We start from the raw sequence: 27,980 nt of genomic DNA, 5'->3' as shown, positions 1-27,980 counted from the left end.
TAATGCCTTCTTAAGTAACACCAGCTGCCTGCCATTAGTGCAGGTTCGAGTCCCACCAGGCTCAAGGTTGACTCAGCCTTCCATCCTTCCCAGGTAGGTAAAATGAGGACCCAGATTGTTGGGGGCAATAAGCTGACTTTGTAATAATGCCGCTTGGGGGTGTGTGAAAGCCCTAATAAGCAGGCATATACATAGAATGAAGGCTACTGCTAAGCTTGTAAGCCGCCCTGAGTCTTCGGAGAAGGGCGGGATATAAATGGGATTAAAATAAAAAATAAAAAAACACACACACGCACACCAACAGCACGCATGGGCCCGTCAGCCTGCCAACCCCCTCCCCACCCTTCAGAGGGCAGTTAACACCCACCTAGTGCTAGGCCTCAAGCCTTCCCCGGCGTTCATCGGTATCGCGCCGAGCCCGCGCCGGGGTCCGAAAGGCAGACGAAGGCGCCGGCGCCGGCAGATTTCCTCACCAGAGCCTTCTCGCCCGCCATGAGGGAAAAGCCTCCGCCGCTTCAGCTCGGCGATTCGTCGTGGCAGGGGAAAAAAAAAAAAAAAAACCGCGACCCTGCTCGGTCTCCTCAGGGAGAAAAAAAAAAAAAGAGGCGCGTCCTCCTCAACGGCCGGCGCCCGCCTCGCGCTAAAGTTCCAAAGCGACGCCGTCGCCGGCGAGTGACGACACGGCGAGGTCCCTCCCACCCGCCCAATCACTCACTCACTCACTCACTCACTCACTCACTCAGCCCTTTCTGGGGCCCCGCCCACAGCCCGCGCGCGCGCCACTCCCCCCCCCTCCCCCCCGCTCGCCCGGCCAGCCAGCGTTCCCACTATGACGGAGAGGAAGAGGCCGGCTCCGGGAGGCGCAACGCGCATGCTCGGCGCGGTCGCCATTTTGGACGGGCCGCCGGAGCTTCTCCCGCGGTGGCGGTGACGGTTGGCGGCGGAGCTCGGCCCGGCTCGGCGGCGGCGGCGGGAGCGGGAGCGGGAGCGACCTGGGTTTCGGCGGGTCCCGCTGCCGAGATGGCCAACATCGCGGTGCAGCGGATCAAGCGGGAGTTCAAAGAAGTGCTGAAGAGCGAGGAGGTCAGGCTTCCAACAACCCCCCCCCCTCACGGTTCTGCCCCTCCCCCCACCCCCGCGGTCGCCGGTGAGGGGGGGGCTCCGCATCCCGCCTGGGGGCTGCCCGGGGCCTGAGGCGGCCTGCCGGGCCTTTCTCCTCCTGCAGGGGACGGGGCGAGGTCTTTTGGGGGGGGTCTGCCGTGAGGGGAGACCTGTGGGGGGGGGGGGGAAGGGGGAAGCAGGCAGGCTGAGGGGAGTGGGGGGGCAGGTCTGCTTCCCCCCCCATGGGCAGGAGGGAGAAAACGGCCCCCAACCCTGGGAGGGAGGGGCGGTTGAAATCCTTTTTTTTTCCCTTTCGAGGGGCTGGTTTCTACCCCCCCAACCTCCCACTTCGAGGGCTGCTGAGGCCTTGGAAGTGTCAGGGGTGTGTGTGTGTGTGTGTGGAAAGAATATGTGTAATAATTGTCTGCATTGTTCGAAGCATCCGGCGGCCTCAGCAGCTAGGGACCAGGTGGTGGGAGTTCTGGCTCCTCCTGGGGGGAGGGGGAGAAAGCCGGCTTGGGGGCCTTTGGGGCCAATGCTCGGGAGGCTGGGAGTTTTGGAGGCCGTGCCCTAAGGTGAGAAAGGGAGCTGGGAAGGCCTTTGGGCCGGTCACCGGGAGGCTGGGAGTTCTAGTCCTGTATATGGCCCCCTAGAAGCTGGCTGGGGGCCTTTGGGCCAGTCAGCAGGAGACTGGGAGTTCTAGTCCTTTATATGGTGTAGAAACTAGCTGGGGACCTTTGGGCCAGTCAGCAGGGGACTGAGAGTTCTAGTCCTGTATGTGGCGTAGGAACTAGCTGGGGGCCTTTGGGCCAGTCAGCAGGAGGCTGGGAGTTCTAGTCGTTTATATGGCATAGAAACTAGCTGGGGGCCTTTGGGCCAGTCAGCAGGAGACTGGGAGTTCTAGTCCTTTATATGGTGTAGAAACTAGCTGGGGACCTTTGGGCCAGTCAGCAGGGGACTGAGAGTTCTAGTCCTGTATGTGGCGTAGGAACTAGCTGGGGGCCTTTGGGCCAGTCAGCAGGAGGCTGGGAGTTCTAGTCGTTTATATGGCATAGAAACTAGCTGGGGGCCTTTGGGCCAGTCAGCAGGAGACTGGGAGTTCTAGTCCTGTATATGGTGTAGAAACTAGCTGGGGGCCTTTGGGCCAGTCAGCAGGAGGCTGGGAGTTCTAGTCGTTTATATGGCATAGAAACTAGCTGGGGGCCTTTGGGCCAGTCAGCAGGAGACTGGGAGTTCTAGTCCTGTATGTGGTGTAGAAACTAGCTGGGGGCCTTTGGGCCAGTCAGCAGGAGACTGGGAGTTCTAGTCCTGTATGTGGCGTAGAAACTAGCTGGGGGCCTTTGGGCCAGTCAGCAGGGGACTGGGAGTTCTAGTCCTTTATATGGCGTAGAATAAATAAATAAATAAATAGTCCTGTATATGGCGTAGAAGCTGGCTGGGGGCCTTCGGGCCAATGAGCAGGAGGCTGGGAGTTCTAGTCCTGTATATGCCGTAAAAGCTGGCTGGGGGCCTTTGGGCCAGTCACCAGGGAGTTCTAGTCCTTTATATGGCATAGAAACTAGCTGGGGGTCTTTGGGCCACTCGCCAGGAGACTGGGAGTTCTAGTCCCGTATATGGCGTAGAAGCTGGCTGGGGTGTCTTTGGGTCAGTCACCAGGAGACTATGAGTTTGACTTCTGTCTTGGCCGAGAAAGGCAGCTGGGTGACTTTGGTTAGGCCGCTCCCTCTTTCTCAGCCTGGCCCACCTCACAGGGTGGTTGTTGCAGGGAGAATAGGAGGGAGGAAGCCACGTTTAGGTGTGTTTAACCACCTTGAGTTACTTATGCAGTAAGAAAGGCAGGATACAAATCTAAACGAAAGAAAGAAGCCTTTCTCTTTCCATTTATAGGCCCAGCAGTCTTTCATCTAGGTTGGGATGTGTCCTTACAGGTTTGCTCTTCCGTCCAGTTGACCAGGGAATCTGACCAGGTCAGAGGAAAGTTTTTCCACTGGGATTTAAGCTAAAAGTAGCGCCATGTGCCCTTGTTGCTGAGGGTTTATCCTGGCATCATAATCTGGGGTCTTGGGGGAAACTTGCCTTGGACCTTTACAGATTGGTTAAGAGCTTGAGCAAGCCAGAAATATAAATCAGCACTAAGGGAGGGAGGAAGGAAGGAAATTACAAAGACCTGTGTGTTGGTGTAGTCTTATTTAATTGCAGTGAGTAAGCCTTAAACTATGGTCTGTTTGCTGGCCTTCTGTGTACAAAATAAATAGCTTAAGCCAAAAAACAAGTCAACAACATAGCTTAGTGCAGGGCATGGGATGGTGTGTTAAAATGCATGGACTGTGGGCAGCTGTTGCTATAATGCACTGGGAAAATTATTGAAACCAAATGTATTTAAGATGGAGCACATATATTTCCCTCTTGCACAGGTAGGGAAAGAATCAGATGTAATTATAACCTACATAACCATTGATGGATTAAAAGAGCTCTTATTTCATATTTTAAATGTTCATGAGTAAAATTGCTATTTGGATAAGCATTCATTGAGAGGATTTCTTTTATTTTTTTAAAAAAGGGTTCTTCTCAATACTTACATAATGGATTGTAAAAATTGATGGGAGCACACATTAAAAAGCAGTTCTTTCATTTCAAAATATATTCTGTTGATGCTGTGTATTATCAATTAGCATGATATTCTTTCCAAAGGCCCTTTATCTCTTCATTCATATATTTTTAGTCCACTGATATATACATATCTAATATAATATTGGCACAACTGATAATAATAAAAAAGTGAGCATTATAATGCATTAGATTTGTATCCTGGTCTTACTCCAATTTATTCAGAGTGCTATGTATGGTCTTAGTCTGCTATTTTTCACTTATTTTCACAAAATGTGAAGTATTTTGAACAAGATACTACTCAGTATTCAATATTAGTTTATTTTACAACTAAGAAATTTTTATTCCATCCGTGTCATAGACTTAGGGCGGTAATAATTCTGCTTTTCCTCAACTTTAGTAAAATGTCAGCCAGATAGAAATAGATCTTTCCTTCCGATGGAATATATTTTCCTGAAATATAAGCACTGAGCTCTGAAACGATGTTTAATGTTGTAGGTTAAAACAAAGATAATTGAAAGAAAGTAAAATAAGTTCAGGAACTAGCACTGAACAACTTGAAAGCGCTGTTTTTCAACTGTATTGTATAAAAAGATCCAGTCAACCCAATTCTAAATTTATTTATATAACAGCTATAAAATAAATTCCAACAGAGATGGATCACATCATGGTTTAAGGATCTTTAGCTTCCTTCTACGTTAACTTTTCAAGCATGGGGCGTACAGGTGGTCCTTGACTTACAACAGTCCACTTAGTAACTATTCAAAGTTGCAAGGGCATTGAAAAATCTGACTTATGAACATTGTTCACACTTACAACCATTGCAGCACCCCCGTGGTCATGTGACTAAAATCCAGATGCTTGGCAACTGGTTCATACTGATGACCTTTCCTATGTCCCATGGTCATACGTTCACCTTTTGCGACCTGACAAGCACAGTCAATGGGGAAGCCAGATTCACTTTAACCAGGTTACTAATTTAACTGCACTGATTCACTTAACAATAATAATAATAGAGTTGGAAGGTACCTTGGAGGTCATCTAGTCCAACCCCCTGCTCAGGCAGGAAACCCTATATCATTTCAGACAAATGGCTGTCCAGTCTCCTCTTAAAAAAAAACTTCCAGTGATGGAGCACCCACAAGTTCTGGGGGCAGGTTGTTCCACTGGTTAATTGTTCTGATTATCAGGAAGTTTCTCCTTAGTTCTAGGTTACTTCTCTCCTTGACTAGTTTCCATCCGTTGCTTCTTGTCCTGCTTTCAGGTGCTTTGGAGAATAGCTTGGACTCTCTCTTCTTTGGGGTAAGCCCTGAAATTTACATCCATTCCATCCAACTGTGACGAGAAAGGTCGCAAAATTGGGCAAAATTCATTTAACAAATGTCTCACTTAGCAATTTGGGGCTCCGTTGTGGTTTCACGTCGAGGACAACCCTTATACGTTCACTTACAAAACCTGTTTTATATAGCTGGATGGAGAATCACACTTTTAGAAAATTAGGACATTTGAATTCATAATGTTACGTGAGAATGTGATGTCTGTATCTGTCCTCGTTTTGATAGAAACTTTATCAGTAATAATGGGCTGGAATTGTCTTGTTTTTACAGTGGTTTTAAATTCTTGAGATAGTATTCATTTGATTGAAGTAGTGCTGCTTTTCCCCTCAACATTGCCTTCCTAATGTCAGCTGAACAAACTAAAATAAAGGAGCGGATATGTAGCTGTTTCTAAGAGGTCCTTTGTGGTGTCTGAACTTGGTTTGGGTTTCTTGCAGGTTTTCATTACCCAAACTAGGTAACATCATCAGCGCTGCTGCTGTTTCTGCATTACCAACTGTAAAGCAGTTTTAAGTTTGAAAATCGGGACCAAGATGCATGGCACATGATCCGTGCTATCTGGCAATGGATGGAGTTGGTTATCCATCACCCAGTTGAGCATCTTATCTCTAAAAACTAGAGTAAGCTGCTGATAATTTGGAAAAATAAAAGCTGGATTCGTATTGGTGAACAGCAGACTTACTGTCTCTTACCCAACTGTGCTAAAAAAAGATATCTAAAATCTTTTGGGATGTGCGTCTCCTGGTCCACAATGCACCAAAGCAGCCACAAACCATATCATTTCCACCATCGCCGTCCTTTATTGTTGGTAATTGGGTTCTTCTGATAAAATGCTGCTTTTGGATCTCACCAAGAGGTCCAAAGGGCCAAATCATCGTTGAGTCTGTAGACCAAATTGTTCCAGAGGTCCCGGTCCTTATCTAGATGCTCAGAAGCAAACGTTAGTCTTGATGTTCTTTCTGGACAGCAAAGGTCTCCTCTGCAGGTATAATTTGGGCAGCTCTTTCTAGTGGAAGACCTACGTGCTTTGATATCAGTAATGGCAAGAAAGCTCTGTAGGTCACGTGATGAAATAGAATAGAATAGAGCTGGAAGGGACCCTGAAGGTCTTCTAGTCCAGCCCCCTGCTCAAGCAGGAGAACCTATACCGTCTCAGACAGGTGACTGTCCAGTCTCTTCTTAAAAACCTCCAGTGATGGAGTGCCCACGATTTCTGGAGGCAGGCTGTGGAAGGAAGGAAGGAGCTGAAAGGGACCTTGGAGGTCCTCTAGTCCATCCCCCTGCTCAAGCAGGAGAACCTATACCGTCTCAGACAGGTGACTGTCCAGTCTCTTCTTAAAAACCTCCAGTGATGGAGTGCCCACGATTTCTGGTGGCAAGCTGTGGAAGGAAGGAAGGAGCTGAAAGGGACCTTGGAGGTCCTCTAGTCCAGCCCCCTGCTCAAGCAGGAGAACCTATACCATCTCAGACAGGTGAATGTCCAGTCTCTTCTTAAAAACCTCCCAGTGATGGAGCGCCCACGATTTCTGGTGGCAAGCTGTTCCACTGGTTAATTGTCCTCGCTGTCAGGAAGTTTCTCCTTAGTTCCAGGTTGCTTCTCTCCTTGACCTGTTTACAACCATTGTTTCTCATCCTTCCCTCTGGTGCTTTGGAGAATAACGTGACCCCCCCCCCCTTCTTTGTGGCAGCCCCTCAGATACTGGAATACTGCTATCATGTCACCTCGGTTTCTTCTTTTTTGAAATACAATGAAAAAGTTAAATCAATGGGATGTGCTTTTTGACATGCCTATAAATTTTACTTGAACATAGCAATAACTCTCTATAGATTGATTCAGTTTTTTAAAAAGTGTATAGCTACAGTCTTCGTTTCCATTTATCTGGAATAGGTTTCACTAAAAAAAACCCATTTCATGACATCTTTTAAACACACCGTGTAAATGAAGATTTCTTAGAAAAATAGAGTGTCCTAAAACTGGATTAATTTTTAATCCATTTTTTAAAAAATTCTGCAATGTGGCTTTCCCCCAAAAAATCGAATTGGAAAAAATTGCCATTTTCAATCATTGAGGCCTCATAAAGTGTTAAGTAAATAGAAGACGCTGGGCATGATTAATATATTGAGTTCAGCACATCCAACCTGATTTACAGATATGCTCCCTAAGAGCGTTACCTAAAACGGGATATTTACAGCTTTAAATTTGATTGTATCCATTTCAAAAAAAACATGTTAAGGTTTCAGTGAAAAAATACGACAGAATTTTTCTGCAAGGAATTTCCATCTTTTTTAATCCATTCCATACGGTAGGGCTTTTCAAAGCTGGGTTAGACGTTAACAAACTATAATTTGTAACATCTGTGCACAAGGGGAATATACCATTACTGCCCTCCTTCTGTATTTACTAAATACAGTAACTACACGGAAGCTTCCTGTGTAATTTAGAAGTATAACAATTAATGAATAATTGCAGGTGGCTGTTAACATTTTTGGGAATAGGGTGACATGTTCAGAGGATTACATGATTGACATTACAATGTATCATTTGTGTATTTTAATGGTGACCTGCCTTTCAATGAAAAGCTGAAGGCGAGCTAAAACAAGTCATTAAAAGTAGCACCGTACAGCATCACAAACGTAGAATAATTTTAAAAAAGTGGGCAGCAGACCGTGTTTCTCCGAAAGTAAGACCTAGCCTTAAAATAAGCCCTAGCTTGATTTTTTGGGGGGGTTGGATGGGCCTATTATAAGCCCTACCGCAAAAATAAGCTCTGGTTTCGGGGTGAGCCTAAAAATCAAGCCCAGGGTTGGGGGGACCTGCCCCACACGCCCCGCACCCAGTTACCGTTGCAACTAGGCCTGCCTCACCTCACCGGCCCACTTCTTCTGCGGTGCCCCCCTGGCCTGCATTTCACCATCAGGGGCCTTCAGGAAAGGCCTCTGCAGCTGAGAACGGAGCTCCAGATTCAATCCCTAGCTAGGTTCTTGGCTGCACAGGCCTTTCCAGAAGGTCCCTGATGGCAAAATGCAGGCCGGGTGTCTGTTTGCGCCTGCCGCGGGCGTCAATCCGGAGCTCCATTCTCACCTGCAGAGGCACTTCCTTCAGCCGCAGAAGAAGTGGGTGAGCTGGGCAGGGCTGTCGGTGCCGCCATCACGAGGTGAGACCGTGGAAAAGATACCCGCCCCCTCTCGAAAATAAGACGTGCCTCTTTTGGAGGCAAAAATATAATAATAATAATAAGACCGGGTTTTATTTTTAGGGAAACCCGGTACTAGATTAAAAGAGGCAAAAGTATGTTCTGTCAAACTTCTTCAGAGGCCTTCTTCTGTTGCAAAAAACCTGAGGACAGCGGAATCATCCTGACGCGATAGAAATCTGCAGCCTACGTGGACGGCTATATAACATAAAACCTTTAAGGAACGCTAAAAGATTCGAGTTGAAACCAGTGAATTCTATAATTTATGCAAAATTTATGCTATGGAGATGAAACGTACCCAACTGGAATGGATTAAACTTAGCCAAATCTTGCCTTTGCAGAATATCCAGTCGTTGGAAGGCCACTTCCCGGAGGCAATTATATTAACGTTTAAATGGGCCATCTGCAAACTCAAATGTAGAGAAAACCCGTCGACGGTGAAAATAAAAATTAGGGACACGTTGATTATGTTTGAGAAAGGGAGCTTTGCTCTTCAAATGCTGTCCGCGTTTTCTTCGCTAGCAGAATGCCTAATGTAAAGTTGCATTTTTCAATCCCGCTGGTGTCGGATGCAAAATTTTGGAAAATGCAGTTTTCTTACTTGGGAAGAAGAAAACGACAAAAGTTGTCCGTGCAATACAGAAGCTGGTTTAAAGTTTATGACTGTTAGCGTGAAAAATCAGTAGAAGTGAGACCTTTCGCCTTTCTTTGTGTTATATTTTTGGCTGCTGTCCCATGTCGCTTGTCCTAAGAACAAGCGTCCACCGTATTCCCAGGTGCTTATTTTGGAGTTGACCTGTATGTATTTCTCAGAGCTCGTCCGTCTACTGCAAAATGACGCGCCGTTACCTTGCTATGTTCAAAAAATGTTTCAGAGTCTTCCTCGGCTGTGTGCTTCAGTGTGCACAAAGAAACAGTATCCCGGGAGTGATTGGGAAGGCTGCATTTTGTCAACTCAATGCAAATACGATCGTGTTTTTGTTGTGTACCACCAAAGGAGGCCGGTCCACGAGAGGCAGATTATTTTTATGAAGCACTTTCCAAATGAACATCAAAACAGAACAGAGGAGGAATGCACGGTCTACAGGACGTTTTCCAAATATAACCAGGATAGATTTCCTTTCTTTCGTATTATATTTTTATTCAATACAATAAAATTAATTCCTTTCCGTGTATTGGGATAGGTTTTCCATCCGACATACTAGAAATTAGAACCAGGTGGCAACTTTTGCAGGTGTTTGATAAGGTATTTGGGACCGTAAATATTTGGGACCGTCAGGCCCTTGGATCATAAATGCGATGGGAAGACAGCTGGAAAAGCAGTTCAGGTAATAAGGTAGATAGGTTTGCCAAAAAAAGAAAAAAAGGATCATACAGGTAGTCCTCAACGATCACAATTGACTCCCAAATGTCCGTCGCTAATCAAGACAGTTAAGTGAATTTTGCGCCATTTTTGTGCCCTTGCTTGCCACAATGAGTCACTGGCATTAACACAGTTGTTAAGAATCTGGCTTCCCCCATTGAATTTGCTTGTCAGAAGGTCGCAAAAGTGGATCACGTGACCCACAAGTCATAAAAGAGCCAAGGTTGCCTACCCCTGGTCTAGTCTCTTCTTAAAAACCTCCAGTGATGGAGCGCCCACGATTTCTGGTGGCAAGCTGTTCCACTGGTTAATTTGTCCTGACTGTCAGGAACCTTCTCCTTAAATGAATGGCTGTAAGACTAAAGGTAAAGGTTCCCCCGTACATGCGTGCTAGCCGTTTCCGACTCTAGGGGTTGGTGCTCATCTCCGTTTCAAAGCCCAAGAGCCAGCGCTTGTCCGAGGACGTCTCCGTGGTCATGTGGCCGGCATGACTAGACGACAAAGGCACACGGAATGCTGTTACTTTCCCACCGGAGTGGTCCCTACTTGCATTTTTACGTACTTTCGAACTGCTAGGTTGGCAGAAGCTGGGACGAGTAACAGGCGCTCACTCTGTTACGCGGCACTCGGGATTCGACCCGCCAAACTGCCGCTCTTCTGATCGACAAGCTCAGCGTCCCAACCCATTGAGCCACCACGTCCCTTCGGCTGTAAGACTATTTATGCACAAATGTCCCTAAATTTAGTTGTACGTTCTCTGAGAAAGGCAACGAAATCTGTTCTTTTTCTTTTGAATTTATTGTGGAAAAAGCCAGTGCAACTTATTTCCCCCTGTTAGAATGAAACGCTGACTGGCACATCCATAGGCTCTCAATGTATTTTCACATTCTCTTGCACAGAACTATATCCGTTTCGCCAACATTTCTCCAGCTGGTTTTGTTGTTGCCATTGTGCACCCCTGTTTACTTGAAAAGCCTGCGTTCTCAAGGCAGCTTGCAGCAATATCAACATAATTAAATTAACAGCTAGAAACTTTTGACTATGTGCTGGGCAAATTTTTTTCTTCTTCTGGCCTCCAGATTGTAACACCCTGGATCCTCCATAAGCCTTTTTGGCCGTTTCGTTGTTAGGAAGGGTGGATGGGGTTTGTAAGTGAGCCATAACCATTTTATTGATTTTCTGTTTAAAGCAGCAGACAATAACTCCACAACCCCAGAGTTAAAACGTCCAATAAATTGTGAATTAAAATAAATGTGAAAACAAACCGTGTCCACGGAGTTAGAAGGAAGGTCTCAAGGAACAGAGAATGTAGCCGGTTTGGTGGAGTTGTGTCGCTTCTTTTGACGACGGCAGTCTTGCGTATAAGACTGATTTTGTCCAGTCTGTAGGTGATGGTGATGGTGCAAATTACGTAAGTGCATCATCGTGGTGGCTCAGTGGGTTAGGACGCTGAGCTTGTCGATCAGAAGATCGGCAGTTTGGCGGGTCAAATCCCGCGTGCCGCGTAACAGAGTGAGCGCCTGTTACTCGTCCCAGCTTCTGCAGAAGCTCCGGGCGCACTGGAGGCCAGCAATGCAAAGGCACCAAAGCAGCAAGAGGCCACAAAGAAAATGGCACCAGCACAGAGGCAGATTGACCTGCAGAGGTAAAGGCTGGCTGGTTTGGCCTCCTTGGGGAAGAGGGGTGGGGGAGTTCACCAATCACGTTCGAAGGCCCTTTCTGGCTTTATTAGATGGTCGGCAGTTTGGCGGGTCGAATCCCGAGTGCCGCGTAACAGAGTGAGCGCCTGTTACTCCTCCCAGCTCCTGCCAACCTAGCAGTTCGAAAGCACGTAAAAATGCAAGTAGAAAAATAGGGACCACTACGGTGGGAAGGTAACAGCGTTCCGTGCATCTTTGGCGTCAAGTCATGCCGGCCACATGACCATGGAGACGTCCTCGGACAAGCGCTGGCTCTTCGGCTTTGAAACGGAGATGAGCACCGGCCCCTAGAGTCGGAAACGACTAGCACGCATGTGCGGGGGAACCTTTACCTTTTTTAAAGGATGTAAATGGGTGCAAACGGCAAACTTTGCTTAATTATACACTATATCATTTGGTGTACAAATGATACCAATTGCAATGGAATTTTTTTTTCTGCACGGCCAAGAGTTGGAAATTGGAAGTTTTCACCCAAGAAATGTTCAAATAAATTCATGGAGGTCGTTTGACAATTGAAAGCAGAAAGCCTGCAACAGGAGCTGAAGGCTTTGCCCTGGGATAACAAGATAAAACACTAAATTAATATTCACGCTGTTTGTTGTAGCTGTTCAAGGAAATGCATTTCGGTTATTAATCAAATTTATTTAGCTGCCCATCTCCGCCAAAGGCTCAACAATAGATGGAAGAGTTTCTAAGAGAAGACAAGCTGACTTTGAGCTGTGGAAGAAGAAAAATTTATTGAATGTGGACTCTGGGGTGTAGTTTAATGGAGGCTATAAATAACAGCTGCCAAGGGGAATTTTTTATTTTTCACAATCTGTAATTTTGGAAGGAGATATTTACCTCCTTTGCAGCTATAATGTGGGATACTGTAGTATGTTAGTTGATTTTGGGAGAGGGAGGAATCGCCATTAAAAAATGAAAAATGAGTACATTATATTGCTTCTAGCAGGGGTCTTCAAACTTGGCCCTTTTATGATTTGTGGACTTCAACTCCCAGAATTCCTCAGCCAGCATACGCTGGCTGAGGAATTCTGGGAGTTGAAGTCCACAAGTCATAAAAGGGCCAAGTTTGAAGACCCCTGTTCTAGAGGCTTTAAGCATTCATTCCACTGTAGTTCTTTCTTCCTGAGTGGGTGAAAAAAAAAGAACCTAGCATTTGCAGATACACACTCCCAAATAAGTATTTGTAAAAAGTTAGACAGCTTAGTCTGTTAAAGGCCATTAAGACTACTGAGCATCAAATTAGTTGTAGTGAACTAGAGCAACTTGTTTAACAACATTATTTTACACAATAACATTTGCAGTAATGCAGGCTTTGTGCTCAAGCGGAAAAAATGGTGGAGAGTATGGGCTGGCTAGATCAAAACTCGCTGGGAATATTTGGAATGAGCAGGGTTTTATTTATAAACGCGTTTTAAATAATTGTAACGTCGTTGAAGCCTCTTTTAAATGGTGTTAACCAGTAGGACCAAAGAAAATTGATATAAACTGAAGGCCACTTTGCCGAGCACCGAAGGATAATGGGAATCTTTCTCGTCAATTCCAGTAAAAACAACAACAGTGTAAGGATTTATACCACGTCCCCGAGTACTGTTGTGCCCTTCCATTTCCAACACACGCAGGAAAACTTAAGGACCACCTAGAGTGACTTACTAGGAGATGCAGTGGTAGTTGATTTATCGCAAAGGTGCAATTGGACTGTGAGAAACGTAATTCCCAAAACAAATGTGTTTATGCTTCTTAGGAAAACTCGTAGAATCTAAAAAAAATGCATTATTTAGACATAAACGTGTCATTAGTTTCTTAATCATACCTGTAAACATGTCAGATATAAATTAGGGATAGTCACCAAGTTGGGTGTGATGTAAGCAGGAAGCCCGTGGCGAGTATTACATGACTTAAAAACAATAGGGAGGTATAAATGCCTTCCAAAGGAAGATGAGATAATCAGAAGGATTTCCAGTTTCAGCGAAGTGACCGATTAGACTTAGGTTGACATTTGATTTTAATCTGCAAAGGGATTTCAGGAGAGAATTTCCAGTTTTTCCCCTCTGAACTAATCTGGATTCCTTCAACCATACGTAGAATTCCTTTTCCGGCATAGGATATACGAGATGAGAGCAAAGCACGCCTCCGCTTACACCTTTGATAAGCAAATAAAGCTCTACTATAAACACAGTTAATGGAGATTCCCAGCCACCCAGGTTCCTGGTTTGTCCCAAAGGTGCCTTTTTTTTTTTCAGGAGGCAACTGGACTTTCTTTGTTTTTCTTTGAAGACGTTTCACCTCTCACCCCAGAAGCTTCTTCAGCTCTGACTGGATGGTGGGAAAGGGGAGGATTTATACTCCTTGCAGACAGCTGGTCCTTGGCCTTCTTTTAGAGCAGGGCTCTTTCAAACTTGGCCCTTCCTTTGATGACTTGTGGACTTCAACTCCCAGAATTCCTCGGCCAGGCACGCTGGCTGAGGAATTCTGGGAGTTGAAGTCCACAAGTCGTAAAAGGGCCAAGTTTGAAGACTTGTGTTTTAGAGGGTCGTGGAGGCCACTTGGAGGCTTATCCACACCCATTTGCACCAATCAGGTGACCCTGAGGACGCAGGTAAACCTCCAAGCGGCCTCGACGACTCTCTAAAAGGAGGCAAACGACCAGCTGTCTGCAAGGAGTATAAATCCTTCCATTCCTCACCCTCCAGTCAGAGCTGAAGAAGCTTCTGGGACGAGAAGGGAAACGTCTTCAAAGAAAAGAAAGTCAAGTGGCCTCTTGAAAAAGCATCTCTATAAAAACAGTTAAAAAATTCGAGATAAATGATTGACTCCTTTCCCCTTGCACGCTTTCCCCCCCCCCTTCAAGCAGTTTTTCTAATCATTTTATTCGGTTGCTTTTGGTTTGCCTTTACAACAAAGCAGCCCCAGTGATTGAAAAGCGGAGAAGAGTGGAAGATATAAACGCTGTTGCCTGCTACCACTATTTGGGAAACGTTTGATAATACTTATAATTAGAAGATGTTACTATTTTTTAAAATGTGAAGATATTCTCAAGTTGAGGGACGCGGTGGCTCAGTGGGTTAGGATGCTGAGCTTGTCGATCAGAAGGTCGGCAGTTTGGCGGGTCAAATCCCGAGTGCCGCGTAGCAGAGTGAGCGCCTGTTACTCGTCCCAGCTTCTGCCAACCTAGCAGTTCGAAAGTACGTAAAAATGCAAGTAGAAAAAGTGGGACCACTATGGTGGGAAGGTAACAGCGTTCCGTGCGCCTTTGGCGTCTAGTCATGCTGGCCACATGACCACGGAGACGTCCTCGGACAAGCGCTGGCTCTTCGGCTTTGAAACGGAGATGAGCACCGGCCCCTAGAGTCGGAAACGACTAGCATGCATGTGCGGGGGAACCTTTACCTTTATTCTCAAGTTAAACCTTGAGTCTTGGGGATTATATGGATATATATACCCATAGAGTTTGTTTGTCATTCTTTCCTCCAGGGATGTTTTCCAGTAAATTGCTCCATTTACCAGTATAACTTACCCCTTTGACATTTCCTGTTGATTTATGAACATACTGACAAATCCTAAACCTGTTGAGCTTCCAAGCCAAGATCATGTTGATCAGATACTTCTTCTGCCTGTTGAGACATGCCAACTAATATGCATCTCTAAAAATACCAGTTTATTATATTAGAGTAGAACGAGGTTTTTAAGAATGCCCGGGTATGAGGGGGAAAAAATTCCATTATTTATAGATATAACATACAGGTAATCCACTTGTGACTGGATGCATAGTGACTATTTGAAGATATGAGAGACCCAGTAAAAGCCAATTACACCCAGATTCAAAGTTTCAACAGCCACACTCTTCCCCTAGGCATGTGATTGTAGTTTGGGATCACAGAATCACTACTGTTGTTGTTGTTGTTGTTGTTGTTGTTGTTGTTGTTGTTGTTGTTGTTGTTATTATTATTATTATTATTATTATTATTATTATTATTATTGCCAGAAATTGGGATTTACGTCCGGTACCCATCCAAAAATGCACATTGGAGACAATGGGTTCACTTAAACACTGCAGTGTTCACTTAGTAACACAACCTATAAAGAAAACTTATACAAAACGTTGTATAGGTGGCATTTAATCCTGGTGAGATTAGCAAAAAAATGTTTTAAAATACATCTAATAAGTGTTGGAAACGCAAACAAAAACCAGGTACTTACTATCCTATCTGGTGGACATGCCCTAAAGCTAAAAGATTTTGGTCAAAAATACGCATATGGTTAGAGAAAACGATTAAAAAAACATATAGACTTTAATTTAGAATTGTTTTTGTTAGGCGTAATAGTGGGAAACTGTGAGAAAGATAGCGTGTACATACTTAATTTTGCATACATTATTTATTTTATTTTATGTATTTATTTATTTATTTATATTGGGACTTATATGCCGCCCTATCTCCCGAAGGACTCAGGGCAGCAAGAATAGTATTTGCTCAATATTGGAAAAAATGAAAACCCACCAACGGAGGAAGAATTAATTAAGAAAATCTTAAGATTGTGTAGAAATGGACAGATTGTCATTGGAGATAAAAGAGAGAGAAGATTCAGTATACTTTAGGACAAGGGACAATTTTTTATCAATGGCTAGAAAAACGAGTTAGAGAGAAAGGAATGTGATTTATATAGTTTTGGGTCTCGGCTGTTTTCTAGCAGTTTCTGGAAGGATCCCTATGGAACATGTTCTATAGTGGAGAGGTCCCCAACTTTTGGCGCACCAGGGACCGGTTCCGTGGAGAGAGGTTTTTCCGCGCACTGGAGGATGCGTGGTTTTGTGTGCTGCCAGCATCCCACAGATGGGACTTTGCTTGTTTGTGTGGACCGGTTGCTGGCATGCCACAGCCCGGTACCGGTCCACGAACCAGGGGTTGGGGACCCCTGCTATAGTGTGTCAACTAGAATTGAGTATTTGATCAATGTAAAGAGAAATGAAAGGATTGGGCTCATATTTGAAATTAAAAGAAAATTTATCAAGACAAACGTATATGGCTAATTCATCTGTCTAAATTTAAGTTTAAAAAAAAGAGAATCCAATTAATAGTAAACCTCTAACTGTTTTTATTTTTCTGTTTTGTTTTTAAGACGAACAAAAATCAAATTAAAGTAGATCTCGTAGATGAAAATTTTACAGAATTAAGAGGAGAGATAGCTGGACCTCCGGACACACCGTATGAAGGCAAGTAATTTTTTCCCCGCCAATCTTAAGATCTTTCTAATCTTAGCTTGTGAGTGCAATATGTCTCGTTTTGAAAGCTCTTTGCCAAACACCATAAATATTTTGCAAATACAAATATTGTAATTGAACCTTGGAAATAATCACTAATGCAGGATAACCAAGTTGCTCTCGGGTTTATAGTACTCAAGCTGGTGTGTAACTCTTGCCGTTCTTATGGTCTGTTTTTTTGTGGTTTTTTTTTTGTGGAAGCGTGGCTTAATTTACCAGTCAAAATATCTTAAATATTTAAAACGGCAGTCGTTATTCCTTGCCAGTTTTTGCACAATGGAAACAATTGCACAAGGATTCAGTTTTACATTAATAAGACAGCTACAGCCAAGCAAAAAAATATACGGCATTCTGTTTCCCCAAACCAGGTATGCGTATTTCAATTCTGAGAATTGAGAATTCTCAGAATACGGATAGAATTCTAAGAATTAGAAGTCCCAAATTATAAAAGCTACCCCAAATTTCCAGGCCAGATAGCAACCAAAATGGTTGGGTGCTGCACTTGGGGGGGGGACCCACTGTTTATAGGTTGATTTTTTTTCCCACTGAAAATGTCGGACAGGTTTTTCAACTTTTTTTTTCTTTTTTCTTTTCTCACCTTCCCTTCCTTGACTCAGCCTAGCAACAAAATCGGAGGCAGCTGGTGGGTACCTGTTGATAGGCAAATACGTAGAGAGTTTAAAGACATTGAGACCTGCGTCTTTCCGCTCACATAAAATAAGTAGTTTGCTTAGTGAAAAGCTGTCCTTAAAAAAATATATATGAAAGACAAAATGCTTGGAACTGTGCGGAATGTACCATATGGGGAAACACTTTTTTTAAAAAAAAAAAAAGTACAATGCGTCTTCCTTCATTTAAGGCAGGGGTCTTCTAACCCGGCCCTTTTGTGACTTGTGGACTTCAACTCCCAGAATTCCTCAGCCAGGCACGACGTGTGCCTTGGCTGAGGAATTCTGGGAGTTGAAGTCCACAAGTCATCAACTGGCCGAGTTTGAAGACCCCTGATTTTAAGGCAAAGGTGGGGGGAAACGATGACCCCTTTATGACTTGTGGACTTCAGCATGGCTGGCTGAGGAATTCTGGGAGCTGAAGTCCACAAGTCATAAAGGGGTCATCGTTCCCCCCACCCCTGATTTAAAAGACTTGGATGTTCATTTAAAACAGTTAGCAAATAGCTGTGGAAACCTTTTTTTTTCTTCATTTTAATACAGTGGAGGGTTTTTCGGGAGGACCCTTAAGTTATTTTTTTTTCTTCCTTAAAAATAATGACATCCCCATTCAGATTTTTTTCCCCCATTCTTTTTGTGGTTTCTGTGGAGGCCCCTCATATAGGTGGCGGGCTCGATCCTGGCTCCAGGTAGAAAACATCTGTACTTAGGCGAGAGCGTGCCAACTTTGAATGCCTACTCAAGAAATACGGCTATAACGTTCCCGTTGGATGTTCCTCTCGCTGGCAGAGCTTTGCTTTCAGAGAAAGTTCATTCGGGATCCATTTTTTTTCTTTCTTCCGTGTTCTTTCCCTCTTGGCCTTCGTCAGGCTGTCAGCCTGCATGGCTTTTGGTTTTATTTTATGGATATAGCCTAAGGAACGGTGACTCAGAAACGGCCAAAATCAGTCATGTTTGGATGGCCACCATGGCCGTCGTCGTTTTCTCGTTTTTCAGGAGGCAGTTGCCTAATAAAACGGCCTCAGCGTGGCTTCGTGTTGGTTAGACACATCCAATTAAACCCTTTGTTTGGTCAGGGGAAGGAAAAAAAAAGTTCTTAAGGAGAGATCCTTTAGGTCAGGGGTAGGCAACCTCGGCTCTTTTACGACTCATGGACTTCAACTCCCAGAATTCCTGAGTCGCCTATGCTAAGCTGACTCAGGAATCCTTCTGGGAGTTGAAGTCCACGAGTCGTAAAAGAGCCGAGGTTGCCTACTCCTGCTTTAGGTCTTCTGCTTCACCAACCTGTGTGCGTAAGCGAGCAAGATCTCTGGACTTTCATCCGGAAAATGTCATCCCTTTTCACTCCGATCACCTGCCTTTCTGTCTCCGCCTTTTTTTAAGACGAGAGATGACCAAACTTGACAATTTGAAGACCTGTGGGCTTCAGCTCCCAGAATTCCCCAAGCAGCAGGGCTGGTTGGAGAATTCTGGGAGATGAAGTCCACAGGTCTTCAAAGTTGCCAAGGTTGGACCCTGTTCTCCAGATCCTCTCCCAAACTGCCTTCCATCTTTTGCAGAGAAATTCTGATAATCCTTGCGTCCGTGCTGTACGGGGGATCATGGGAGACTTGCTACTCCTAATCATTGTCCTTGTCACTTGTTTTTTTTTGGGGGGGGAGATTAATTTTATGGCATCAGTTTTCTTCTAAATTTGTGTTTGCTTCTTGTCACTGGAACGTTTGGGATAGTCTCACCTTCATTTAATCAAACGGAGGGTTTTATTACAGCTTTTCCGTAAATTGTGCCACGTGCCAAGAGCTTTTCTCCAGGTGGGGTGTAAAAGACAACAGGAAGAAATAAAAGCAATTACTGTGGTATTACAGATGATGCTCTAAAGGGTTTTCACCTCAAGGGGCCTTGCAAACTGAGTAAACTAATAGTTATAATGGCAGGCTGGAAGGCAACCAGTACAATTTCCAGCTACATTGTAAAAAGTGAGTCCATCCTGCCTTAGAACCGAAGCAAACTTTTAAAATCCTATTGTTTTTTTTTTTAACATGAAAGAAAGTTCAATGCTGTGAAAAATTAATGTCTGATAAGTATTTAGTGTGGTTATATGTTCTGGTTTTTATAGGAGGAAGATATCAATTAGAAATAAAAATTCCAGAAACGTATCCTTTTAATCCCCCTAAGGTATGGTGAACATAATTATTGTGAATAATTCTTTGGATTCTTTCTTTAGAGTTGAAACCTTTTTTAGGCAGTGTCTTTTTTTTTTTTTTTGTTTATTTGTCCTGGCTTGCCCCTCCAAGATCTTTCTAATTGAATCCCTGCTTATGAAATGCTTTACTGTACGACAAAACCTCCACTTGTGTAAAAATAATTCGTTGTCTCTGCGATAAGCGTGACAACCTGTACTAATGTCATTTCAATTAAAGAAGATTTTTTTTTAGTGAGATTGCTTCTTGTAATGGTCACATATAATAGCAGTAAATTGTATGTGTGCTTATTTTATGTTTTCAGTGGAACTGGATAGGTGAAAACGTTTATTTTTCTTGGATGCTTTTTTTTTAAAAAAAGCCCAATAGATCAGTGATAAAACTGTAGCAACTTGTCGAAGTAAGGTAACAATAATAATAAAGAAAATGATGATAATGATGATAAGCACCATTGTACAGAATTTCTATATTCTCATCAGTGGGCAGTATGAGAATTGGCGACAACTAATACAACGCGAGAGCTTTAATTTAAATGATCCAGTGAACCTGTACTACTTTCCCTCCGTTCTTACAAATAGCGACACAAATAGGAGGACGAGCGCCCTTTGATAGTGGTTCAGCACACAATTTCATGCATCGCCCACCAAAATCCGGTCCTTGACAGTCCAAATACAGATAAACTTAAACTCAGGAAGGCCACTTAGTGAACAGGACACACCTGCCCTGCCCCCCCCCCTTGACTTGGAAAGTTTGTCCCATACGCTTCCTAGCTGTCCAAAGTCCCAACACTGCTACCGCGCTTCCGTCCGTGTCCGATCTAGAGGCCTCCATTCACAAAAGCTGCCGTGCCAACGAAAAGTTATGCCCCAAGAACGTGTATTCTGGAGCTTGAGACACCCCATCCTCTCTCAAAAGGACAGTGGAATGCAGTAAGTTAGAGGGGCAGAAAGACGGTGACTTAGTTCTCAGTGTGTCCCAGGAATCTTTAGTTTGAAAGATTTTTATTTATTTATTTATTTAATTGATTGATTAAAAGCGAGAAACAGATTTGAGGTGGGTTTAGAACAGGGGTCTTCCAACCTGGCCCTTTTGTGACTTGTGGACTTCAACTCTCCCAAAAACTCTGGGAGTTGAAGTCCACAAGTCGTAAAACCGGCCACCTTTGAAGACCTTTGATCTAGGAGAATTCTAGAACGAGTAGTAGAGCAGGCCTTTTTGTGACTTGTGGACTTCAACTCCCAGAATTCCTCTGCCAGCGTGCCTGGCTGAGGAATTCTGGGAGTTGAAGTCCACAAGTCATAAAAGGGCCAGGTTGGAAGACCCCTGGTTTAGAACTTGGAGAAGTAAGTGTTTCTGATGCCGATTGTCATGAGTTGGCGTGTCATCTCCTCACCAAAATCTAGGTTTAATGTTCCTCTCTTCCCCAAGCTGTTGGGAGGTGAGATTAAGTCTGGTTTTGTGTACTTGTGAGGTCAGCGTGAGACGACTGCGGTTGTGGGCTGTAGCAGCGGGCTCTCTTTTGTCACAGGGACAAAATACAACTCTTGGCAGTATTGAGCCGCACAAACAATATCCGGGGGCAGTTATTCTCAAAAAATCTCAAAAAATGAAGGGTTTTGGGTACGTAGGAGCACAGAACACAAACATGTATTCAAAAAAAAATTTCAAATCTGAATTTGAAGAACCCAGACGTTAGATTATCACTGCTTTGGGGACCAACCAACATTGTCCATTAAAACCCTGTAAAATTGTCCTGCACGGCAAGGATCCCCAACCCATGTGGCCCATTGGGAGCCAGACCGCGCAAATGGCAGGCAAGCACACAAAGCCGCGTTTGTGTAAAGTGACGTGCACACGCACGAAACCATCCCTTCTACAACCACCCACCGGTCCACAGAGTTGGGGACCCCTGCGGTATGGTGCTTATCCATTATGTAAGACCTATTTTCATCACAGCTTCTCTTCTGTTTTAGGTGCGGTTTATTACCAAAATCTGGCATCCTAATATTAGCTCAGTCACCGGAGCTATCTGTTTGGATATCCTAAAAGATCAGTGGTAAGGTTCCGTGCAAAGTTCGGGAAAATCCTGGAAAATAATTGGAGATTATGGGGAATAGCAATTCTTTCTCAGAGACAAGGAGAGACTGTTAGCCATCGTTTACGGTGACGTCTGAAGACTCACAACTGGCGATTGCTTGTCTCCGAACGATTTACCCAAGTGCTTAAACTGTGAATTTTAAATAGCTTTGATCGTAGTTTCCGGAGTCTGATTGCAAACAAAGCAAAAGAGAGGAAGCAGAGAAATGAAGCATTGGGGGGGGGCATTTTTTTAAAAAAAGGGAGTATTTTCATTCGTGTAACTTAATTTGGCCGCATGTTTGAACTACTTCGACGTAGAGAAATTTCGTAGTGTTTTCATTTCGGAACTATAGAAAATGAACGTAAAGATATAACGGCTCCGGATTTCATGCTATAATCTTTTTGATTTTATCTGTAGAGCTGCCCTGGGTGGCCTAATATTGACCGTATCATTTTACCATTAATATTGCCCTCCTAGAGTAACCTCTAACAAGCCACTTACTGGAACGTAGACTATAATTGTAGCCTCATTTTGAACAGAAAAGAAAAATGTAGAAGTAAACGGTGTTAATATCCAGGAAACATCCAGGATCTCTTCCTACCGTATCAAGGAAATCATTGAGGCATAGAAAGAGTTTAGCCAAATGAATTTCAAGCAGAATGCCCTATTGGTGATTTTTGACTTAAAACAAAGATATAGGTGGCGGTTTTCCGCCGAAGGGATATTACAGCGATCTTGACTTCTACTAAGCCCAGGGGTCTTCAGACTTGGCCCTTTTGTGACTTGTGGACTTCAACTCCCAGAATTCCTCAGCCAGGCACAAGTCACAAAAGACCCCTGTCCATGCCGACTCAGGAATTCTGGGAGTTGAAGTCCACAAGAGTTAAGGTTTCCCTACCCCTGACCTAGGTCAGTCGCATCCGATGGGCGTTCACGTTGGGTGTATGTGTGAAGCCTGTTTTTTTTTTGTTGTTTTTTTTCAGGGCTGCAGCGATGACTTTAAGAACAGTGTTGTTATCCTTGCAAGCCCTCTTGGCGGCTGCGGAACCCGACGACCCTCAAGATGCAGTTGTGGCAAACCAGGTACAACTCCGATTCCTTGTCCTTTTAGAAAATCCACTTTAGAGATTTTCAAGGCTCCTTTCCCCCCCTCCCCTTTCTTCTCCCAGGAAGAGGAACTTTAAAAGTCCGGAAACAAGCTAGTGAAAAAGATGCTTCCCCCCACCCCTTTTGCTGGCTTGCATCCTCTTCCCACTTTCTGCCATTCTAATGGCAGAAAGTGAAGAAGAACTAAAGAGCCTCTTGTTGCGGGTGAAGAAGGAGAGTGCAAAAGTTGGGTTGAAACTAAACATTAAGCAAACCAAGATCATGGCATCCGGCCCTCTCAATTCCTGGCAAATAGATGGGGAAGAAATGGAGGAAGTGACATATTTTATTTTCCTGGGCTCCAAGATCACTGCAGAGGGGAACTGTAGCCAAGAAATTAAAAGACGCTTGCTCCTTGGGAGGAAAGCCATGGCAAATCTAGACAGCACACTAAAAAGCAGAGACATCACCCTGACAACAAAAGTGTGTATAGTCAAGGCTATGGTCTTCCCAGTTGCAATGTATGGCTGTGAAAGCTGGACCATAAGAAAGGCTGAGCACCAAAAAATGGAGGCCTTTGAACTCTGGTGCTGGAGAAGACTCCTGCGAGTCCCTTGGACTGCAAGGCGATCAAACCGGTCAGTCCTAGAGGAGATCCACCCTGACTGCTCTTTAGAAGGCCAGATCCTGAAGCTGAAACTCAGATACTTTGGCCACCTCATGAGAAGGAAGGACTCACTGGAGAAGAGCCTAATGCTGGGAAAGGTTGAGGGCAAGAGAAGAAGTGGACGACAGAGAACGAGGCGGCTGGATGGAGTCACTGAAGCAGGAGGCCTGAGCTTAAATGAACTCCAGAAGATGGTAGAGGACAGGAAGGCCTGGAGGAACGTTGTCCATAGGGTCGCGATGGGTCGGACACGACTTCGCAACTAACAACAACAATCCTCTTCCCGAGGAAAGAGTCAGAGTATTACACATTTACACATTTCTCCACACTAGATACAGATTTTGTCCTTTATGCAAGATTTCATGTGGTCTCTCTCTCTCTCTCTCTCTCTCTCTCTCCCTCTCTCTCTCTCTCTCTCTCTCTCTCTGTTTTTTTCCCCTCCCTTGGACACAGTACAAACAAAATTCAGAAATGTTTAAACAGACAGCTCGGCTTTGGGCGCACGTTTACGCTGGAGCACCAGTTTCTAGTCCGGAATATACCAAGAAGATAGAAAATCTTTGTGCTATGGGATTCGATAGGGTAAGCCTCGCTTCTCGTATCTCCCCTTGTTCCCAAGTGCGCTAAAACTTTTATTAATTTTTTTTTTTAATTAACCCAGTCTGTTTTCCTGAGATCCAGAATCACAGGTGGTCCTTGACTTACAGCCGCAACCGAGTCCAACATTTCCACTGCTAACTGAGGCAGTCGTTTAAGTGGGTTTTGCCCCACGTTCTTGGCCCCTTTCTTCCCACCGTTCTGAAGCGAATCACGGCAGCTCTTAACACGCTTGTTCAGTGAATCTGGCTTTCTGATTGGCTCAGCTGCCAGTTGCCACAAGTGCACTGCAACCGTCACGAGTACACGCCAGTTGCCAAGCCTCTGAATTTTGATCACGTGACCCTGGGGATGGCTGCAACAGGTTGTAGGTGCGAAAAAGGGTCCTAAGTCAACTTTTTCCCCCCAGTGCCGTTCTAACTTCGAACGGCGACAAAAACCAATTTTAAGTCCAGCACTTGTCTGTACCAGGGGGGTCTTCCAACTTGGCCCTTTTATGACTGGTGGACTTCAACTCCTAGCATGCCTGGCTGAGGAATTCTGGGAGTTGAAGTCCACCAGTCATAAAAGGGCCAAGTTGGAAGACCCCAGAGGGTCTGGATCCAAGCCCGCAGTTTCATCAAAATGGCCGACTGAGGGAGTTGAAGTCCACCAGTCATAAAAGGGCCAAGTTGGAAAACACACACACACCCCCCCCCGGTCTGGATCCAAGCCCGCAGTTTCATCAAAATGGCCGACTGAGGAATTCTGGGAGTTGAAGTCCACCAGTTATTTATTGCCCTGTACACCGCCCTGAGTCCTTCGGGAGAAGGGCGGTATAAAATATAATAAATAATAATAATAATAATAAAAGGGCCAAGTTGGAAGACACCCCCCCCCGGTCTGGATCCAAGCCCGCAGTTTCATCAAAATGACTGACTGAGGAATTCTGGGAGTTGAAGTCCACCAGTCATTTATTGCCCTGTACACCGCCCTGAGTCCTTCGGGAGAAGGGCGGTATAAAATATAATTAATAATAATAATAATAATAAAAGGGCCAAGTTGGAAGACACCCCCCCCCCCGGTCTGGATCCAAGCCCGCAGTTTCATCAAAATGGCTGACTGAGGAATTCTGGGAGTTGAAGTCCACCAGTCATTTATTGCCCTGTACACCGCCCTGAGTCCTTCGGGAGAAGGGCGGTATAAAATATAATAATAATAATAATAATAAAAGGGCCAAGTTGGAAGACACCCCCCCCCGGTCTGGATCCAAGCCCGCAGTTTCATCAAAATGGCTGACTGAGGAATTCTGGGAGTTGAAGTCTACCAGTCATTTATTGCCCTGTACACCGCCCTGAGTCCTTCGGGAGAAGGGCGGTATAAAAATAATAATAATAATAATAATAATAATAATAATAATAATAATAATAATAATAATAATAATAAAAGGGCCAAGTTGGAAGACCCCCTGGTCTGGATCCAAGCCCGCAGTTTCATCAAAATGGCCGACTGAGGAATTCTGGGAGTTGGAAGTCCACCAGTCATAAAAGGGCCAAGTTGTCGGAGATGTGCTTTCTATTAAGGCCGGGGTGAAAATTGTGTGTGTGTGGGGGGTTCTTCTTTTTAGTACAGGGGCCCCTTTTGACCTCAGTGGCTTTTTTTTGTCTTTCTTGCAGAATGCGGTAATAGTGGCCTTGTCATCAAAATCATGGGACGTAGAGAGAGCGACAGAATTACTTCTGAGTAACTGAGCCCTGTGCAGAAGCTGCTTCAGCGTAGCCCAACCTGCCTCTTCTTGAGGACCGTCACCATCTCTCTTCTTTTTAGGTTTCAATATAGATTCTCTTTTAAAAAAACAAAACAAAAAACTGGCATTCTTGCCTGATGCTATCTAGGCCCTATTGGAGACTGAAAGAAAAAGAAAAAAAAAGACAAAACTGCTCTGTAAATAAAGCTAATTAAACATCTGTGTAAATTTTAAAAGAAACAAAAAAAAACCAAGGGGGGGGGAAATAATAATTTTTTTGTTTTTGTTTTCCTTGCTAAATATTGTAAATTCCTCCAGCTTGGCTAAAATCAAAAAAACCACAACTGGTGGGAGGAAGGAAGCTTGTCTGCCGTTAAGCGTTAGCGGCGCGACCCAAGACCGAGCAGGAATTTGCGTCAGGATTTTTGACTTTTTATTCAGAACACATCAGCTTGTGTCTGTAATTCATCAATCGTTGATGTCACCCCATCCCGGGTTTTTTTGTTCTGTTTTGGTTTGGGTTTTTTTTTTAAATGGACCCTTACATGCCTGTGGACTGACCTTATATTTGCATGCTTGTACTTTACGTAGACACTTTTAAGCAATCGGGCTGAGCTGAACAAAACACCGTTCGAAGTACTGGGGGAGTATTTCATCCTTGTAACTTTTTTTTTTTTTTGCCTAAACGATTTTCCAGGTGGTCTCGGAAAGTCAAAACGTGGGGGGGGGGGCTGACTCTTGATATTTTCCCCCACCTTTGGGGTCGACCACCCTGTACACCCTCCTCCTTCCCAGCCCCTCCCCCCCTCCTTCAGCTGCACGCACAGTGGCAATAATCACACTAGGACCTCTTTGGAATTTGTGGGGTAATCGGTGCCGTCTAGCCTAGCCGTCTCCTCTCGAATTCACCCGTACGAGTGTTTCCACCAATGTAATTTCTACACAATTGTATAAAGGTTTGGTTTAACTTTGGACATAGCACAAACCCCGCGGAGCTGCTGTTTTTATTTCTTCTGCAAGGAATCGGAACCTCTTTCAATAAATTCTGGCTAGAATGAGTTGATTGAAAAAGAACTGGGTCTCTTGGTTAACGTTGAGAATGCCAACACCACCACCCCCTCCTTTTTTTTAAAAAAGGTCGGCTTTGGGGACATAATTGGCAGTTGCTTATAAAGGGTTATGCAAGACCCCCCACCGCGTGTGCATTTTTCCCTAGTTGACATTTGGAGATCATATTGGGGTTTTTCTTTGTTTTTTTGCTGTACACGTATGTTAAATTTCTCCAGGATGAATGCTCCCGCTAAAAGAACTGTATGTACAGTGTATCTTTATATTCACTGAGATCTCTCTAGACCAGGGTTCGGCAACCTCGGCTCTTTTATGACTCGTGGACTTCAACTCCCAGAATTCCTGAGCCAGCATAGCTGGCTCAGGAATTCTGGGAGTTGAAGTCCACGAGTCATAAAAGAGCCGAGGTTGCCGAACCCTGCTCTAGACCAAGGGTAGGCAACCTCGGCTCTTTTATGACTCATGGACTTCAACTCCCAGAATTCCTGAGCCAGCCAAGCTGGCTCAGGAATTCTGGGAGTTGAAGTCCATGAGTCATAAAAGAGCCGAGGTTGCCTACCCCTGCTCTAGACACTCCAGGTTGTTAGTTTTCTATAAGACCAAAACACCGACGTTTTGTTGAAAACTGGGGGTGTGGTGTGTGTGATTTCGGCACTGCCCTGCAAATTCTTCTAAGCGAAATGCGACGGCGCGCACGGAGCATATCGAGTTATTTTCTTCAGTCCAATTACTTATGTACTGTAGATAGAAGTGTTTACATTAATAATCTTGTTTTTAATTGAAGAACAGGCAATTGGGCTACTGATAAGTTTTTGCTAATCTGTCATACTGTTTAATAATAATAATAATAATAATGAGAAGTCAAGGTGGGCGTGCAGGAGTCTCTTCTGCAAGATATTCCCATTGTCTCTTATCTCAGATATTGTGACGCAGAAAATAATAATTATTTGTGCAATATGAAGCACTGCTTTCTCACATCCCATTTCTGCATCCAGTTGATTGTGTGATTTATCTTACAGTCATTTAAATCACTGGCAAAAGCCAAAGGAAATGTGACCTTTTTTTTTTTGTTGGTATTTCTTTGATATTTATTTTTTTTAAAAAAAAAAATTGTTGCTGCTCAACATTTTTGTTAAAATCCTAGCTGGGGCAAATACAGCCCTGACAATTTGCCTTTTGTGTTTGTAGTATTATTTTTTTTTAACGGTCTATGTTTTGATGAGGTCATCGCAATATTATTTACCCTGGTGGTAATTGTGTAAACACAGATTTCATATTTCCTTGTTCTTTACGCATCATTAAAAGAAAGAACTTGGAAAGTA

General features: G+C 44.3%; 1 protein-coding gene across 3 annotated transcripts; it reads left to right on the top strand.

Annotated features, from left to right (window-relative positions):
• The first annotated feature begins 351 nt into the window (after window positions 1-351).
• On the top strand, window positions 352-27,980 carry UBE2K (ubiquitin conjugating enzyme E2 K). 3 transcript variants are annotated; one of them, XM_083367699.1, is made up of 8 exons: window positions 768-1,083; window positions 16,424-16,517; window positions 19,350-19,408; window positions 21,408-21,490; window positions 22,498-22,597; window positions 23,721-23,849; window positions 25,520-26,948; window positions 27,092-27,980. In XM_083367699.1, exons 1-7 carry the CDS (start codon window positions 1,021-1,023, stop codon window positions 25,592-25,594), a joined length of 603 nt encoding a protein of 200 aa, XP_083223825.1. In that variant the 5' UTR covers window positions 768-1,020; the 3' UTR covers window positions 25,595-26,948; window positions 27,092-27,980. The 3 variants fall into 3 exon arrangements, with proteins under 3 accessions (XP_083223826.1, XP_083223825.1, XP_083223827.1); XM_083367701.1 differs by lacking the exons at window positions 768-1,083; window positions 16,424-16,517; window positions 19,350-19,408; window positions 27,092-27,980 and adding an exon at window positions 19,419-20,363 and having other exon boundaries at window positions 25,520-25,749; XM_083367700.1 differs by lacking the exons at window positions 22,498-22,597; window positions 23,721-23,849; window positions 25,520-26,948; window positions 27,092-27,980 and having other exon boundaries at window positions 352-1,083; window positions 19,350-20,363; window positions 21,408-21,491.

This window comes from Vipera ursinii (genome assembly GCF_947247035.1).
Source record: "Vipera ursinii genome assembly, chromosome: 7".
Lineage (NCBI taxonomy): Eukaryota > Metazoa > Chordata > Lepidosauria > Squamata > Viperidae > Vipera > Vipera ursinii.
Note: the sequence above shows the minus strand (reverse complement) of the source record. Positions and strands in the feature narration are given on the sequence as shown.

What these genes read in the sequence shown, in the direction of transcription:
- UBE2K (XM_083367700.1), top strand. Translation starts at nt 493, where the DNA reads ATGAGGGAAAAGCCTCCGCCGCTTCAGCTCGGCGATTCGTCGTGGCAG. An exon ending in AAGTGCTGAAGAGCGAGGAG is followed by an intron (nt 1,084 to 16,423) that starts GTCAGGCTTCCA and finishes TTTGTTTTTAAG; the next exon opens with ACGAACAAAAATCAAATTAA. An exon ending in TCCGGACACACCGTATGAAG is followed by an intron (nt 16,518 to 19,349) that starts GCAAGTAATTTT and finishes TGGTTTTTATAG; the next exon opens with GAGGAAGATATCAATTAGAA.